General features: G+C 42.7%; 1 protein-coding gene across 2 annotated transcripts in view; it reads left to right on the top strand.

Annotated features, from left to right (window-relative positions):
* LOC138671249 (putative N-acetylated-alpha-linked acidic dipeptidase) overlaps positions 1 to 17,012 on the top strand; it is a 147,490-nt gene that overhangs the window by 90,735 nt on the left and 39,743 nt on the right. For both annotated transcript variants that reach the window (XM_069759249.1, XM_069759248.1), the window contains exons 8-14: positions 161 to 259; positions 641 to 726; positions 3,309 to 3,428; positions 8,491 to 8,573; positions 11,049 to 11,112; positions 11,226 to 11,293; positions 15,286 to 15,377. In XM_069759249.1, coding sequence (XP_069615350.1) covers positions 161 to 259; positions 641 to 726; positions 3,309 to 3,428; positions 8,491 to 8,573; positions 11,049 to 11,112; positions 11,226 to 11,293; positions 15,286 to 15,377 — 612 coding nt within the window. The remainder of the gene's footprint in view (positions 1 to 160; positions 260 to 640; positions 727 to 3,308; positions 3,429 to 8,490; positions 8,574 to 11,048; positions 11,113 to 11,225; positions 11,294 to 15,285; positions 15,378 to 17,012) is intronic.

Below are 17,012 nucleotides of genomic sequence, written 5' to 3'. Positions count from 1 at the left end.
CATGCAGATCCCTCGTGGTTTACGAAATTCCAATGTGAAAATTTTAACTTTAGTGTAAAACCTTTAAAAGAGCAGCTTTCATGATAGAATTCTCTCTTCCTGAAGTCACCACTAGAGGGAGCTCACTGTGCGGTTATAATAATTGTGTTATAATTTGCAGTCATATAGGAGGAGCCTCAGCCCCAAACAGCACTTGGAAGGGAAATCTAAATGTGTCTTATAACATCGGACCTGGATTCTCTGGAAGCTTTGCGACCCAGTAAGTGACTAGTTTTCTACTGACTGATCTGTCTTTGTCATGGGACTTACATACTGAAGACCTATCCTTAGCATAGGTCATCAATATCACATGGGCATGGGACCACTTCCTTATCAACTGATTGAAGGTGCCAAACAGCATTGGAGGGAGCACAGCTAGTGGACGTAAATGGTACTGCAAGTTGTCTCCTAATCACTTGCATGGGAGAGAACCTGCAGTACCTTTCATGACCACTACACAATGTATGGCGCTGTGACATTTAGAAGTGCAACCCTTTCAATCAGTTGACCAGTGGGAGTGCTGAGACACAGAAACCTACTGATCTTAATAGATGACCTATCCTAAGTTCCTGAATATCCTGCTTCCATTTTTTTCTTTCAGGAAGGTAAAGATGCACATCCATTCCTACAACGAGATAAGGAGAGTTTACAATGTCATAGGAACCATCAAAGGCGCGGTGGAGCCAGGTGACCGTGGACTATTGTGATACTTGTATAATATAGTCAATTGTCAGAGATTTTGTCTGAGATCAACGGTGATCTCCTGACCACAGGGTTGAGGGTTACTATTCTGCGGCGCCCCAGGGTCCTGGTCATTGCAGTAGTGTCGCTTTCCTCTCGGGGAGAGTGATGCTACGTTCAGAGGCAAGGAAGGATAACTGCATCCAGGTATCACAAACATGCAACACATTCATATTCCAGGCCACTAGGGGGAGCTTCTGATCCTATTTATTAGGTGACTCCCCATATATATATATAACTGAACTGTTAGTCTGTAGGGAAAGTTAGTTAGTTCGAGACATCAGTCTGAGGTGGACAGAGGGTCCACAGAGCTGTGCATGCCCTCAGAGCTGCAGCTCCCAGAAAGAGACATTTTGAAGGCAGAATTGTATTGCAGCAAGCGTGAAGGAAGGCAAAGCAAAGGAGAGGATACCAGAAAGGGACCAGCCCCGAGCAGGCTGCCTCCTTCTGAGGCGCAGAACACCAGTAGCCAGAACACCGAGGTATTATGGACCTCTACGCCTTACTTCAGAGACTGGCAGGACAGCTAATTGCATGTTACCTGTCCGCACCTACACCCAGGAGGCACGGTGACACCCCACAGAGCCTGGTTATCTAAGAGACCCTATAAACAGGCTCAAGTCACCAGTCATACGGGTTTTGTCCTATCCTATACGGGGACAGAGAGAGACACTACATCTGTGAGAACCTTATTTGAAGGTTATGCAGTAATGGACTACACCTTTACAGCGCAAGGGAAGGTTATTGATTTCCACCTGGATAAGGGAACTCTGGACTTGCCTCCGAATCGGCCGGACTCTGCCTTCTCTGCGATCTGGTGCCCTGGACTGTGGATGCTGAAGTCTTCAGTAAAAGTAAAGAGACTGCAACCTTGTGTCCTCGTTCTTCACTGCGCCATTCACCATCTATATACTGTGAAGCCCTAGGGATATACTTCACCTGTGGGAAGTTATACCATCTAGCTGCCATAACATCACCCCAGCGGACCCCTTAAAGCAGCGTCGGTCACCCTGACCGAATACCACAGGTGGCGTCACTAACATAAACTTTATCCCTTTAAAGACCTTTCCCTTTTATATGGACGTCCCAGGGCCATGGACCGGGTCAGCCACCGTGACATCCCCCTGTGAACCGCAGGACCCGTTACCGAGTACCCCCTTGCCCTGACGGGGCGCTCCAAACTAAGCCAGGAAGTATGTGTACATTGATGCAGATGGTGATATAGAAGTATTTCTGTATAATGTCACACAATGATAAGAACAGGTTACTTGGGGAGGAAGAGAAGTGACAGCGGCTCACCCTATGATTTGCAGGGCAGTGGTTAAGAAGTTAGATCATAGTTTTCGACTATCCTGGAGGAGACTTTCAGAAAATTAGCCACTTATTCAGAAAGTCTCCTTATCTCCCAATTGTTGCACGAACCTCCTGCAAGACCATGTTCCTCCAACACTTCTTTGCTTGATGCTCAAATACTGGGTCATCAGATTCAGCCCAGATGCACATTCAGGGGGCAGTAATGTTTGGGAACTGTCACACAGGGGAATTGGTATGAGAAGAAAGCGCATAAACGTTTGCAAGTACAAATATTTTAATATTCAACTTTCATATATCTCTTCTTGGAGTTTTCCTGCAACGCAAACCCGTCAGAGGAGTTTTTCTTCACACATCTGCGTCATGGTCCGTCATCCGCAGCTAGTTTGTGTATCACGGTCCGTACTTGAACCACAACAAGCAGATTTTTTTCTGTCCAATACTCATCTGTGCATAATCTAGTTACCAACATAGATGTTTGCAATTTTGGAAAGGTTTAACTCTGCCCATTACAGGAACTGAACATTTGTGGATGGGGTTTGTCGAAATCCCCACTCTTTTTCAGTCCGGTACATCCTCAATTTTGCCAGGATTGTTTTTGAAAAATTGGAACGATCTCTGCAAATTTGTGGTTTGCTGATCACGCCTACTCTTCCTTTATTGTTGCCCCACTTGGAACAGTTAACCTTACTTTCAATCCCAATCAAGAAAGAGTGGTCACAATTAAAGCCATGACTAGTGACCAGTAGAGATTCACTTTGAAAAAACTTGCCGGCTTTCCTTAAAACATCTAGCTGGCTCCTGGAATAAGGAGAGCCCTTCTGGATTATTTGGCAAACCTGCAAGCAGCTACCTAAAACCTCCTTGAAATCAGTCCTGGCATCTGATTGCACATTTAGGGTGCAGATGATGGGGCGTGAATAAGGAGGGGTCAAGATAAATGGTACTCGCCAGGCCTTTGATGTACCACAATCAGTCCAAAAGACCATCCATGAACGTTGGCAAGCATAATATTGCCCGTCAGCAAGAAAACTGCCGATTTTCACAGGAAACTGCCTTAAAAAAAAATATTCCCATGAGATTACAGTGAAGGGACATTTATTTTCCATAAAAGGTCTGATGACAGGTTCTTGGGGATGATGGTGGTATCAATTTTAGGCCATGATGTTCTGCAGAGCACCGTGCTATATTATTAAACAGGCCAATGTCCTTCTTAGACAGATATGTCATCCTTGGGGGCCACAGGGATTCCTGGGTGTTTGGAGGCCTGGACCCACAAAGTGGAGCTGCCGTGGTGAATGAAATTGTCAGAAGTGCCGGAAAATTGAAAAGGCAAGGTAAGATCTTGGACGATGAGAAACAATAGTTTGGAGATGTCCATTGACTATTACGATGGAGCATTGTGGGCATGCTCTGGGTCTGCAGAGATCATCGTGCAGGGAGGAGGGAAGGAATGACCTGTGACATTATCCATAGTCAACGATGTATCCTCTGTTATCTCCTGTATAGGTTTCACCTGTTGGTGTAGTCCTACTTATGATGATAATTAGACTGCTGAGAAGTGATCTCTGCAGAACAAAAAGTGTCAATCAATTATGAGATTTTTTTTTTTTTTAAAGATGTGACTCTTTGATCCCCTTCACAATTTCTCTGGTATGTGGGTATGTTGGCTTTTGTTTTGTTTTTCTGTTTGATGGATGAGTTGTAATTTTCAATAGCACCATCTTGGCCTCCCTAGAACTTGAGTATGAGGGTTAAACAGCAATTCTACACTTTTTCACATTTTATACTATATTTTTTCTAATTTTGCATTAAAAATTCTAAACAAAAATCCCTTGTTTTTGTGCCACATTCTGATTTTTTATTTAGGTTTATATGTAGATTTGTACGGTTTTAGTTAAATTTTCATGAGATTCCAACATTGTTAATCTCATTTTTTTTTCAAATTTATTCCATTTTTTTAATAATATATTCGACTTGACCATGTGATCCTATAGTATTCTATTACAATCCTAATATGTTTCCATACATGGCAGACCTGGAGTGCAGAGATAAGGTTCTTCTAACTGTTATTGGAACCCACGGGAACACCTTAAGCTCATTGCTGGGGGACTGTGAGGTGGCCAATGGAGTCTTCTCCCTCAGTCCAACCCATTGTTCCCCAACTCCAGTCTTCAACAGCCCCCAACAGGCCAGTGGTTAAGAAGTTAGATCATAGTTTTCGACTCTCTTGGAGGAGACTTTCGGAAAATTAGCCACTTTTTCAGAAAGTCTCCCTATCTCCCAAATGTTGCACGAACCTCCTGCAAGACCATAGTAACATAGTAACATAGTTAGTAAGGCCGAAAAAAGACATTTGTCCATCCAGTTCAGCCTATATTCCATCATAATAAATACCCAGATCTACGTCCTTCTACAGAACCTAATAATTGTATGATACAATATTGTTCTGCTCCAGGAAGACATCCAGGCCTCTCTTGAACCCCTCGACTGAGTTCGCCATCACCACCTCCTCAGGCAAGCAATTCCAGATTCTCACTGCCCTAACAGTAAAGAATCCTCTTCTATGTTGGTGGAAAAACCTTCTCTCCTCCAGACGCAAAGAATGCCCCCTTGTGCCCGTCACCTTCCTTGGTATAAACAGATCCTCAGCGAGATATTTGTATTGTCCCCTTATATACTTATACATGGTTATTAGATCGCCCCTCAGTCGTCTTTTTTCTAGACTAAATAATCCTAATTTCGCTAATCTATCTGGGTATTGTAGTTCTCCCATCCCCTTTATTAATTTTGTTGCCCTCCTTTGTACTCTCTCTAGTTCCATTATATCCTTCCTGAGCACCGGTGCCCAAAACTGGACACAGTACTCCATGTGCGGTCTAACTAGGGATTTGTACAGAGGCAGTATAATGCTCTCATCATGTGTATCCAGACCTCTTTTAATGCACCCCATGATCCTGTTTGCCTTGGCAGCTGCTGCCTGGCACTGGCTGCTCCAGGTAAGTTTATCATTAACTAGGATCCCCAAGTCCTTCTCCCTGTCAGATTTACCCAGTGGTTTCCCGTTCAGTGTGTAATGGTGATATTGATTCCCTCTTCCCATGTGTATAACCTTACATTTATCATTGTTAAACCTCATCTGCCACCTTTCAGCCCAAGTTTCCAACTTATCCAGATCCATCTGTAGCAGAATACTATCTTCTCTTGTATTAACTGCTTTACATAGTTTTGTATCATCTGCAAATATCGATATTTTACTGTGTAAACCTTCTACCAGATCATTAATGAATATGTTGAAGAGAACAGGTCCCAATACTGACCCCTGCGGTACCCCACTGGTCACAGCGACCCAGTTAGAGACTATACCATTTATAACCACCCTCTGCTTTCTATCACTAAGCCAGTTACTAACCCATTTACACACATTTTCCCCCAGACCAAGCATTCTCATTTTGTGTACCAACCTCTTGTGCGGCACGGTATCAAACGCTTTGGAAAAATCGAGATATACCACGTCCAATGACTCACCGTGGTCCAGTCTATAGCTTACCTCTTCATAAAAACTGATTAGATTGGTTTGACAGGAGCGATTTCTCATAAACCCATGCTGATATGGAGTTAAACAGTGATTCTCATTGAGATAATCCAGAATAACATCCCTCAGAAACCCTTCAAATATTTTACCAACAATAGAGGTTAGACTTACTGGCCTATAATTTCCAGGTTCACTTTTAGAGCCCTTTTTGAATATTGGCACCACATTTGCTATGCGCCAGTCCTGCGGAACAGACCCTGTCGCTATAGAGTCACTAAAAATAAGAAATAATGGTTTATCTATTACATTACTTAGTTCTCTTAGTACTCGTGGGTGTATGCCATCCGGACCCGGAGATTTATCTATTTTAATCTTATTTAGCCGGTTTCGCACCTCTTCTTGGGTTAGATTGGTGACCCTTAATATAGGGTTTTCATTGTTTCTTGGGATTTCACCTAGCATTTCATTTTCCACCGTGAATACCGTGGAGAAGAAGGTGTTTAATATGTTAGCTTTTTCCTCGTCATCTACAACCATTCTTTCCTCACTATTTTTTAAGGGGCCTACATTTTCAGTTTTTATTCTTTTACTATTGATATAGTTGAAGAACAGTTTGGGATTAGTTTTACTCTCCTTAGCAATGTGCTTCTCTGTTTCCTTTTTGGCAGCTTTAATTAGTTTTTTAGATAAAGTATTTTTCTCCCTATAGTTTTTTAGAGCTTCAATGGTGCCATCCTGCTTTAGTAGTGCAAATGCTTTCTTTTTACTGTTAATTGCCTGTCTTACTTCTTTGTTTAGCCACATCGGGGTTTTCCTATTTCTAGTCCTTTTATTCCCACAAGGTATAAACCGCTTACACTGCCTATTTAGGATGTTCTTAAACATTTCCCATTTATTATCTGTATTCTCATTTCTGAGGATATTGTCCCAGTCTACCAGATTAAGGGCATCTCTAAGCTGTTCAAACTTTGCCTTCCTAAAGTTCAATGTTTTTGTGACTCCCTGACAAGTCCCCCTAGTGAAAGACAGGTGAAACTGCACAATATTGTGGTCGCTATTTCCTAAATGCCCAACCACCTGCAGATTTGTTATTCTGTCAGGTCTATTAGATAGTATTAGGTCTAAAAGTGCTGCTCCTCTGGTTGGATTCTGCACCAATTGTGAAAGATAATTTTTCTTGGTTATTAGCAGAAACCTGTTGCCTTTATGGGTTTCACAGGTTTCTGTTTCCCAGTTAATATCCGGGTAGTTAAAGTCCCCCATAACCAGGACCTCATTATGGGTTGCAGCTTCATCTATCTGCTTTAGAAGTAGACTTTCCATGCTTTCTGTTATATTTGGGGGTTTGTAACAGACCCCAATGAGAATTTTGTTACCATTTTTCCCTCCATGAATTTCGACCCATATGGACTCGACATCCTCATTCCCTTCGCTAATATCCTCCCTTAAAGTGGACTTTAGACAAGACTTTACATAGAGACAAACCCCTCCTCCTCTCCGATTTTTACGATCCTTTCTAAACAGACTGTAACCCTGTAAGTTAACTGCCCAGTCATAGCTTTCATCTAACCATGTCTCGGTTATTCCCACTATGTCAAAGTTACCTGTAGATATTTCTGCTTCTAGTTCTTCCATCTTGTTTGTCAGGCTTCTGGCGTTTGCGAGCATGCAGTTTAGAGGATTTTGTTTTGTTCCAATCTCCTCACTGTGGATTGTTTTAGAAATGTTCTTACCTCCCTTCTGAGTATGTTTTCCTGGGTCGTCTTTGTTCGAGTCTAATGTTTTTCTTCCCGTCCCCTCTTCTTCTAGTTTAACGCCCTCCTGATGAGTGTAGCGAGTCTTCTGGCGAATGTGTGTTTCCCAGGTTTGTTGAGGTGTAGTCCGTCTCTGGCGAGGAGTCCATCATACCAGTAATTCACACCGTGGTCCAGGAATCCAAATCCTTGTTGTCTGCACCATCGTCTTAGCCAGTTGTTTGCATCAAGGATCCTGTTCCATCTCCTGGTGCCATGCCCATCTACTGGAAGGATAGAAGAAAAAACTACCTGTGCATCCAGTTCCTTTACTTTCTTCCCCAATTCTTCAAAGTCCTTGCAGATTGTCGGTAGGTCCTTCCTTGCCGTGTCATTGGTGCCAACATGTATCAGAAGAAATGGGTGGACGTCCTTGGAGCTGAAGAGCTTTGGTATCCTATCGGTCACATCCTTGATCATCGCACCTGGAAGGCAGCATACTTCTCTTGCAGTTATGTCCGGTCTGCAGATGGCTGCTTCGGTGCCTCTCAGTAGTGAGTCTCCCACCACCACCACTCTTCGTTGCTTCTTGGCTGTACTTTTTGCTGTCACTTGTTGCTGTGCTGCCCTTTTCTTTTTTGCTTGCTGGTATTGCTTCATTCTTAGGTGTGCCATCTTCATCCTCTACAAAGATTTGATATCGGTTCTTCAGTTGTGTGGTTGGTGATTTCTCCATGGTCTTCTTGCTTCTTTTGGTCACATGCTTCCACTCATCTGCTTTTGGAGGTTCTCTGACACTTTTTGCACCTTCTGTGACCAGTAGAGATGCTTCTGTTCTGTCTAGAAAGTCTTCATTCTCTTTGATGAGTTTCAAAGAGATATTTTCAGGATTTTCAGGATTTACTTAGTATGGCACAGGTGAGATCTGCTCACCTGCACAGGCAATAATTCCACCACCTGGGAAATCCTGAAAACCTGACCTGTTGGCGGCTCTTGAGGACTGGAGTTGGAGAACACAGGTCTAACCTAAGCGGTCGATAGTAATCAAGGTATCTAAGGGGTTGCACACCGACTGGATCAGTGTCAGTCATATAGGACAACACTCAATCCCTTGCATATTGTTCTTTTTAGGTTGGAGACCGAGGAGGACGATTATTTTTGCCAGTTGGGATGCCGAAGAGTTTGGACTTTTAGGCTCCACAGAGTGGGCCGAGGTAATGGGTCTGTAATTTTTGTTTCCTTTATACTAGATTGAGCAACTGAGGGAAGTTAATTTGTGATCTATAAAGTAAATTTTAGCTTCAGTAGTAAAATGTATTTGCCCAATAAGTCTACAACATGGCTGCATCCAAGGGTCCATAAACCATGGAGACAAACCATGCGGCTCTAATGTGTAAAGATCATTAACATAGCATTTTACTGAGACAAATCCCCAGAACCCCTGCACTATACAGCTTTTGAATTTTTTTTTTCACCCTATGGCAACACTGTGATTCTAGTCATACAACATGAATTTTGCATTGTAATAATGTCATGTCGCAAAAACACCTACGCACATGTTGAATTTTTGGTCGCAAGCCGCACATGATTCACGCAATCGAGGTCTCATGCGATTTTATATATTGGTTTATGTTGATTATTTTTTAAATTTTTTTTTTTGCTTTAGAATAGCCGCTGGCAGCAAGCGGCTGATAAATCAGGCAAATGGTTACAATTGCACAACTTGAATGAGACTCGCTGTCACACGGCCAATGATTGAGAATGTGGTTGCATGTGAATGTGATGAGGCAGTCATAAGAAGTCGACTTTGCCAGTATAGACTTCAATTAGAGTCGTGTGTGTCATGTGAGCAAAGTAGACAAATATCCTTTAGCGTAAAGGGAATCTGTCAACAGGTTTTTGCTATTTAATCCGAAAACAGCACTATTTAGGAGCAGAGAGCCCTACTGGACTTTTTGTTGCGGTTCTGATAGAATCCCTGTTTTTTCTCCTGTAGATTCAGTAGTGCTCGGAATGCTGAGCTCTGCATAACCTCGCCCATCTCCCTGATTGGCAGTTTCTTGTGTACACTGTCAGCATGCTGCCAATCAGTGGTGGGGGCGGGGTTATGCAGATTAGCTGGACTGACTAGCATGAGACACCTAGTCCTCTACTGATAATCTCCTGCTGAAAAAATCACTGATAGTATTGAAGCTACAGAAAGCTGCAAAGCAAATGACACAGCCATGGAATCGGGCTCTCTGCCCATAAATTATGCGGCCCTCAGGTTAAATAAAACCAAGGAAATTAGCCAAAGCATAAATTGGTATAAGTGTAATCTGTAGGTGCACATTCACACTGTGGCTATTTAACAGTCAAAACACAAGAAAATTATATATATCCCATAGTAATCAAATAGTAATAGTACATGTAAGTAACAGGGCACTTAGTTATCGCTATTTTGATCAAAAAAGCATAAAAGCCATCCCACTGCGACAAGGTGAACCCATTGTGGTTGTCCTATCCTATCTCTTGTATTTAAACCTCACCTCATGCCAGCTAAGCGCCCTATGTTATTTACATCAGGGGTGTCAAACTGCATTCCTCGAGGGCTGCAAACAGGTCATGTTTTCAGGATTTCCTTGTACTTTAATTTAATTTCCTTGATAATTTAATCACCTACACAAATAATGAGTTGGTGATTAAATTATCACCTGTGCAGTAGAAGGAAATCCTGAAAACATGACCTGTTTGCAGCCCTCGAGGAATGCAGTTTGACACCCTTGATTTACATGTATTATTACTATTTACTTACTATAGAGTACATGCAAATTGCCCCTTCAGAGAGGAAGAGCACTTGAACGCTATAGCGCCACCTGTTGGAAGCCGCGATCTTACAAGTCACTATTGACCCTTTAACGGGCTTTAAAAGGAGACTTTTGGGATATAAGCCAAAACAGAATGTCAAATTGCAGACATGGTGTTTCGAGGTATTGCCCCTCGTCAGTGCAAAGTGTGAGATCTCCTATGGCAGGGTGAGAGGCTCATTCTGCTACGTTTTGTTTTAGGTTTTTCTTTAGCAAAAAGCCTGCTGACAGATTCCCTTAACACTGGCTTCCTATTTGCTGGGAGCGGTGTGCTCCTGGAGATTGACACTTCGGACCAGTGAACAAATGGTTCGAGGCGTCCACTTTCAGATGCTAGAAAAGCATTGCAGGAGTGCAGGTACATTAAAGCTGTCCAGATTGTGCGATCCTGACTGATTTGGATCAGTGTTTACAAGCTTTATTTAAAAAGAGCTTGGAAGCACTGTGCATGCTCAGCCGCCCCTGCTCGACTGCTGCAGTGGCCGATAACCTAGACAAGGAACGCTAAACGGTAACATAAAAAACCCTCCATTCTCAAGAACGGAGGTATTTTTAAAGTAGATTAAAATTGCAAAATTGCTGTTTTTTACAAGAATTTAGCAATTTTACCCAATATTGATGATAAAACCGTTCCCCTATATGTATCATCATCTGTATCATGTCCTAAGCTCCTGAGCATCCTCTAGTGGTGGCTGCAGAAAGACGGAATTGTTATCACTTAGTTCTGCAAGTTTTTGATGCGCAGTTTTCCTCTTCCTCTTCTGCATTGATCTTGGAGAACATAGATGCCGGTAGCGCTAATAAATAATGTCTTCCTATCTGTGTCTTATTTTTTGCCCTTAGGAGAATGTTAAAATACTTGAAAATAGGGCAGTGGCTTACATCAATGCAGATTCTTCTGTGGAAGGTAAGAGCACCTGTCCTGACAGTGTGAACACAACCCAACCGTCCGCCGCTATAATCCTCTGTCCATTATTTTACAAAATTTGCAATAATTTTTGTAATTTTTTTTTCCCGCAGGGAACTATACTCTAAGAGTTGATTGCACCCCTTTGCTATATCATCTGGTGTACAGTTTAACAAAAGAGGTAACTATCGAGCGCTCAACAAATGACCAATCTGGTATTGTAGAAAAAAAAAAGCGGTACGTCCTAGGGAAGATTAGAAATCTCCAGCCATCTGGCACAATTTGCGCTAAAGAAACCTGTTTTCCGTGCTTTCCACTGCATCTGTTAAGTGACTGACATTTATTTTTCATCTTTCTTCAGAAGGGGGGATGACTTCAAGGAAAATGGGCACAGCTTTGTGGAAATAGGTTATAGCTCGTCAAAAAATTGTGGCAAAATTTTTGCGTAAATTTCCGTAAGTCGACTGACAGGTGGTGTAAATTTTAGACCAGAAAGTCTAACGATGATCCAAATTTATTGTACAGTGCAAACCACTGTGATAAAATTGGCGCAGTTTGCACTATACCCAAATATTTGAAAAAATATTGATAGTTTTGCTCCAAATTATTTACATGCTGAACGTTACCGCAGTGGTTCAGTGCTGCTTCTCTGCTGCTTGGCAGGCAGTAGCAGTGATGTCGCAACCACAGCATCGCCACTGAGCTCGGTGATTGGCTGTAGCGGTCGCGTACACCGTTGACAGACAAAATTGGTGGTCATAGTCACGAAGGAGAGGTGGTGCTGGACCTGTGATATTATATTGCCTACGTGTACAAGTCTAAGTTTTATTGGAACACCCTATTAATCTCCTAGGCTTCCTCCCAACCTACAAGCTCGATTACATCTTTATGTGCTATTTCTCAGATTATCTCCCCCTCATTTGTTAGCATGAGGTCCCTACTCTCCTGCTTCCTGTTGGGGCATTAGATGCATGCACTCCAAAAAATGGCCACAACCCCAAAGTGAGGAGACTGGAGAACTGTAGTTCTGTGATGATGTCATAAGATGGTCCTAGCTAGGCGCTACCTAGATATGAACAGAAGACATGCAAACTCTGAACAAAACCACTTAAAGGGTTTATAAATAGATGTCAGATAGTCCTTGTAAATACAAGCAATTTTGCAATTTGCTGTTTATTAAAATTTTTAGACGTTCTTGAGATAATGACTTTTTTTTCTATTGGGTACAGCTCATTGCCTAGGAGACCGACCACCACAGCAATTGTGATAGAAAATGTAAAAGCGCTTACAAGTTCCTGATCTGTGCTTTGAACCTGGCTGGGATCGCTGGAGTGCGCTGTTGCCTCCTAATCCTGGCCAATTGCAGTACAGTGCTTACAAGCTAGGAGGCAGCAGTGGTCGGTCTCCTAGGAAACCAGCTGTACACAAAAGAAAAAAAGTAGTAGATTCGCAAGATGAACTGGAAATTTTAATAAACAGCATATTGCAAAAGTGCTTGTTTTTTACAAGCGCCATCTGACACGTCCATCTGGAAAGATGGAAAAAATCCCCCTACAAACATGGGCCATACTATTATTTCCTACGTCCGATCCCCAGCTCAAAATAAAAGATTTGAATCCCATCCTTTTACCCTCATTAAAAAATGAAAGAAATAAAAAAAAATTAAAATACAGTTAGGGCCAGAAATATTTGGACAGTGAAACAATTTTCGCGATTTGGGCTCTGCATGCCACCACATTGGATTTGAAATGAAACCTCTACAACAGAATTCAAGTGCAGATTGTAACGTTTAATTTGAAGGGTTGAACAAAAATATCTGATAGAAAATGTAGGAATTGTACACATTTCTTTACAAACACTCCACATTTTAGGAGGTCAAAAGTAATTGGACAAATAAACATAACCCAAACAAAATATTTTTATTTTCAATATTTTGTTGCAAATCCTTTGGAGGCAATCACTGCCTTAAGTCTGGAACCCATGGACATCACCAAACGCTGGGTTTCCTCCTTCTTAATGCTTTGCCAGGCCTTTACAGCCGCAGCCTTCAGGTCTTGCTTGTTTGTGGGTCTTTCCGTCTTAAGTCTGGATTTGAGCAAGTGAAATGCATGCTCAATTGGGTTTAGATCTGGAGATTGACTTGGCCATTGCAGAATGTTCCACTTTTTGGCACTCATGAACTCCTGGGTAGCTTTGGCTGTATGCTTGGGGTCATTGTCCATCTGTACTATGAAGCGCCGTCCAATCAACTTTGCAGCATTTGGCTGAATCTGGGCTGAAAGTATATCCCGGTACACTTCAGAATTCATCCGGCTACTCTTGTCTGCTCTTATGTCATCAATAAACACAAGTGACCCAGTGCCATTGAAAGCCATGCATGCCCATGCCATCACGTTGCCTCCACCATGTTTTACAGAGGATGTGGTGTGCCTTGGATCATGTGCCGTTCCCTTTCTTCTCCAAACTTTTTTCTTCCCATCATTCTGGTACAGGTTGATCTTTGTCTCATCTGTCCATAGAATACTTTTCCAGAACTGAGCTGGCTTCTTGAGGTGTTTTTCTGCAAATTTAACTCTGGCCTGTCTATTTTTGGTATTGATGAATGGTTTGCATCTAGATGTGAACCCTTTGTATTTACTGTCATGGAGTCTTCTCTTTACTGTTGACTTAGAGACAGATACACCTACTTCACTGAGAGTGTTCTGGACTTCAGTTGATGTTGTGAACGGGTTCTTCTTCACCAAATTAAGTATGCGGCGATCATCCACCACTGTTGTCATCCGTGGACGCCCAGGCCTTTTTGAGTTCCCAAGCTCACCAGTCAATTCCTTTTTTCTCAGAATGTACCCAACTGTTGATTTTGCTACTCCAAGCATGTCTGCTATCTCTCTGATGGATTTTTTCTTTTTTTTCAGCCTCAGGATGTTCTGCTTCACCTTAATTGAGAGTTCCTTTGACCGCATGTTGTCTGCTCACAGCAACAGCTTCCAAATGCAAAACCACACACCTGGAATCCACCCCTGACCTTTTAACTACTTCATTGATTACAGGTTAACGAGGGAGACACCTTCAGAGTTAATTGCAGCCCTTAGAGTCCATTGTCCAATTACTTTTGGTCCCTTGAAAAAGAGGACGCTATGCATTACAGAGCCATGATTCCTAAACCCTTTCTCCGATTTGGATGTGGAAACTATCATATTGCAGCTGGGAGTGTGCACTTTCAGCCCATATTATATATATAATTGTATTTCTGAACATGTTTTTGTAAACAGCTAAAATAACAAAACTTGTGTCACTGTCCAAATATTTCTGGCCCTAACTGTATTTGTTACTGCTTCATCTGTTAAAGTCTGGTTTATGAAGATATAAAAGTTAATTACCCAGATCGTTAAACACTGTACGAAGAAAAAAATTAAAATGCCAAAACTGCATTAAAAAAAAAATGCAATAATAAAGTGTCGTACCTACCCCAAAATGGTATCCATAAATACGTTGGCTCGCTACCCAAAATAAACAAGTTCTCGCAAAGCTTTATCGGTGTAAAAATGTAAAAAGTTACAACTTTCTGAAAATGGCGACATTTTTTCAATTTTACTAGCGCCGCAGAATCCTGTCGTCAGCTCATTTTTTGCAGCACAATGAACATCGTAAAAACTAAATCCCCAAAAATTTGCAACGTTGCTTTTTTGCACAATTTCAACACCTTTTAGAAGTTTTTTTTTTCTTCCAGTACATTGAATGCTAAAATTAATGATGTCGTTCAAAATTACAAATTGTCATGAAAAAAAGAAAAAGAGGCCCATGTTATGGGTATGAGGATGGAAAATCCCAAAGTTTATTGCTATGGAAAAAACGGGAGAAAAATAAAAAAGGCAAAATTATAAAATCTTCCAAACGGGAAGGTCTTGACACTAATAACACAGGATTTTTAGATTACTATTGGTCTACGGCTATTCCTACTGACTGCCCCCTACCCATGGATGACTGACTGGGCAGAGCGTGCTTGTGTTTCTAACGGGGAAAGTAGGATACGCCGCTGGTAAATGCCGAGGAATAATAGATCCAAAATCAAAGTCTATTTTGTAGAGTCAGGACAACCCTATGTATGTAGGATGGTCACATGGTTTGGCCGAGGCTTTACCTGTAAAATGCCCTTTCCGCTTCGGTCCTTAGATCCAGAGCCCAGATGAAGGTTTTGAAGGCCAATCTCTGTATGAAAGTTGGCACCAGAAGAACAACTGGACAGACTATAAGGATGGTCCCAGGTAATGTGGTTCGCACGCCCGGCGGGATGGATCTGATCTCCATCAGTAATTGCGGACACATGTCCAGACTGCAGCAGGTGTAAGAGTCCAAAGAGCTCATGCGCTCCTGATAATGGCCTCACTAGTTTTGTGGGTCAACTTGAACTCATTGGTCCCATATGGATTTATCATTGGGGCTACGGAAAGTGATAAGACGTCTAAAGAGTCATCGGCCACCATTATTGGACTATAAAAATATTCCACCATCTTAGAATTTGGGAGGTTGCCCAAGATCCCAGTATTCACAGCAGGGCCCTCTTTTTGCAGTATTTATACTGCCTTCCTTTCACTTGTAGCCATTTTTAAGTATCCTCTTATTTTGAGTAGTTACAGTAGTGCCCTCATTCGCCCTAGAATTCCCCAGGGTTATTTCTCACCCCACCAATAATAACAGCTGCTTTCCACTTGCCCCCAGTAAACAGAGCTGTGCTGTCCCTCGTTAGTCCCAGCAGTGCTTTCCCCAGTAGTCACAGCAGCGTCTTCTCCCATGTTCCCAGTATTTACTGGAGAAAGGCAGAGGGCTGTAGTTACATTGAACCCCACTCTCTTCCCTTTACTCATATCAGAGTTTTTACTCACTTTCCTTCAGTGGTTACAGCTTTATTGTCTTCTCCTCCCCACTAATATTTGTTTCCACTTTCGCCCCTCATTAGTCATAGCAGTGCTTTCCCAGAAGTGCTTCTTCTTTTACATTGCCCCTTGTTTTCCCTCTGTGGTCACATTAGGCTGTTCATTTACTTTCTCTCAGTAGTTACAGCAGTACCCCCTCTTTTCCCAGCATTCATAGCCGTAACTTCTTTACAGTACCCCCCTCATTTTCCATTTGTGGTCACATCAGGTCATTTGAGTCGCCCGCCAGGGCCATGGGGTACTTGGTACTGGGTCCGGTCAGCTTACAGGGGGATGTCACGGTGGCGGCGACCCGGTCCATGGCCCTGGGCGCCCATGTTAAAGGGAATGTCTTTAAAGGGGTTTTAGGAATAAAGTTTGTTTGTGACGCCACCTGTGGTTTTCGGTCGGTAGGGACATACGCTGCTAAAAGGGGTCCTCTGGGGTGATGGCATGGCAGCTAGATGGTATAACTTCCCACAGATGAAGTAGGTCCCCAGGGCTTCCCAGGTGTAGGGCACCAATGGTGTGGTAGATTGTATGGCACCGATGGTGTGGTAGATTGTATGGCAAAGAACAAGGATACAGGTTTGCGGTCTTTACCTGGTTTACTGATGGTAGCAGTAGCCTCAGTCCAGGGTACCAAGTGCAGGGGTAGCTGTGGTCCAGCCGGCTTGGTGGCAATAGGGGATCCCTATCCCAGGTGAGGTCCGTAAGCCTTTCCTACTTTCCCTGGTTGGCGAGGTCCCTGCTACGATTCAAAGCCTTGGGTTCTTTTCCTTTCCTGGAGCTGCAGCTCAATCCTGGCTGCATGGCCCCGCACACTCTCTGCTCTCTCTCCTCACTGTCTCCTCCAGACTGATCTCACTCCTCCTCCAGATGAGAACTCTTAAAGTTAGGGAAGCTCCCCTGAATCCGGGTCCTGAGCTCCCACTTCTGGCCTGGATTCAGAACATGTTGAATGTAGATGCTTACCTGGTAAAGAGA

The sequence above is a fragment of the Ranitomeya imitator genome, chromosome 3 (genome assembly GCF_032444005.1).
Source record: "Ranitomeya imitator isolate aRanImi1 chromosome 3, aRanImi1.pri, whole genome shotgun sequence".
In the NCBI taxonomy this organism is placed as follows: domain Eukaryota; kingdom Metazoa; phylum Chordata; class Amphibia; order Anura; family Dendrobatidae; genus Ranitomeya; species Ranitomeya imitator.
The sequence above is the reverse complement of the archived record's forward strand: the minus strand, read 5'-3'. Positions and strand labels throughout refer to the sequence as shown.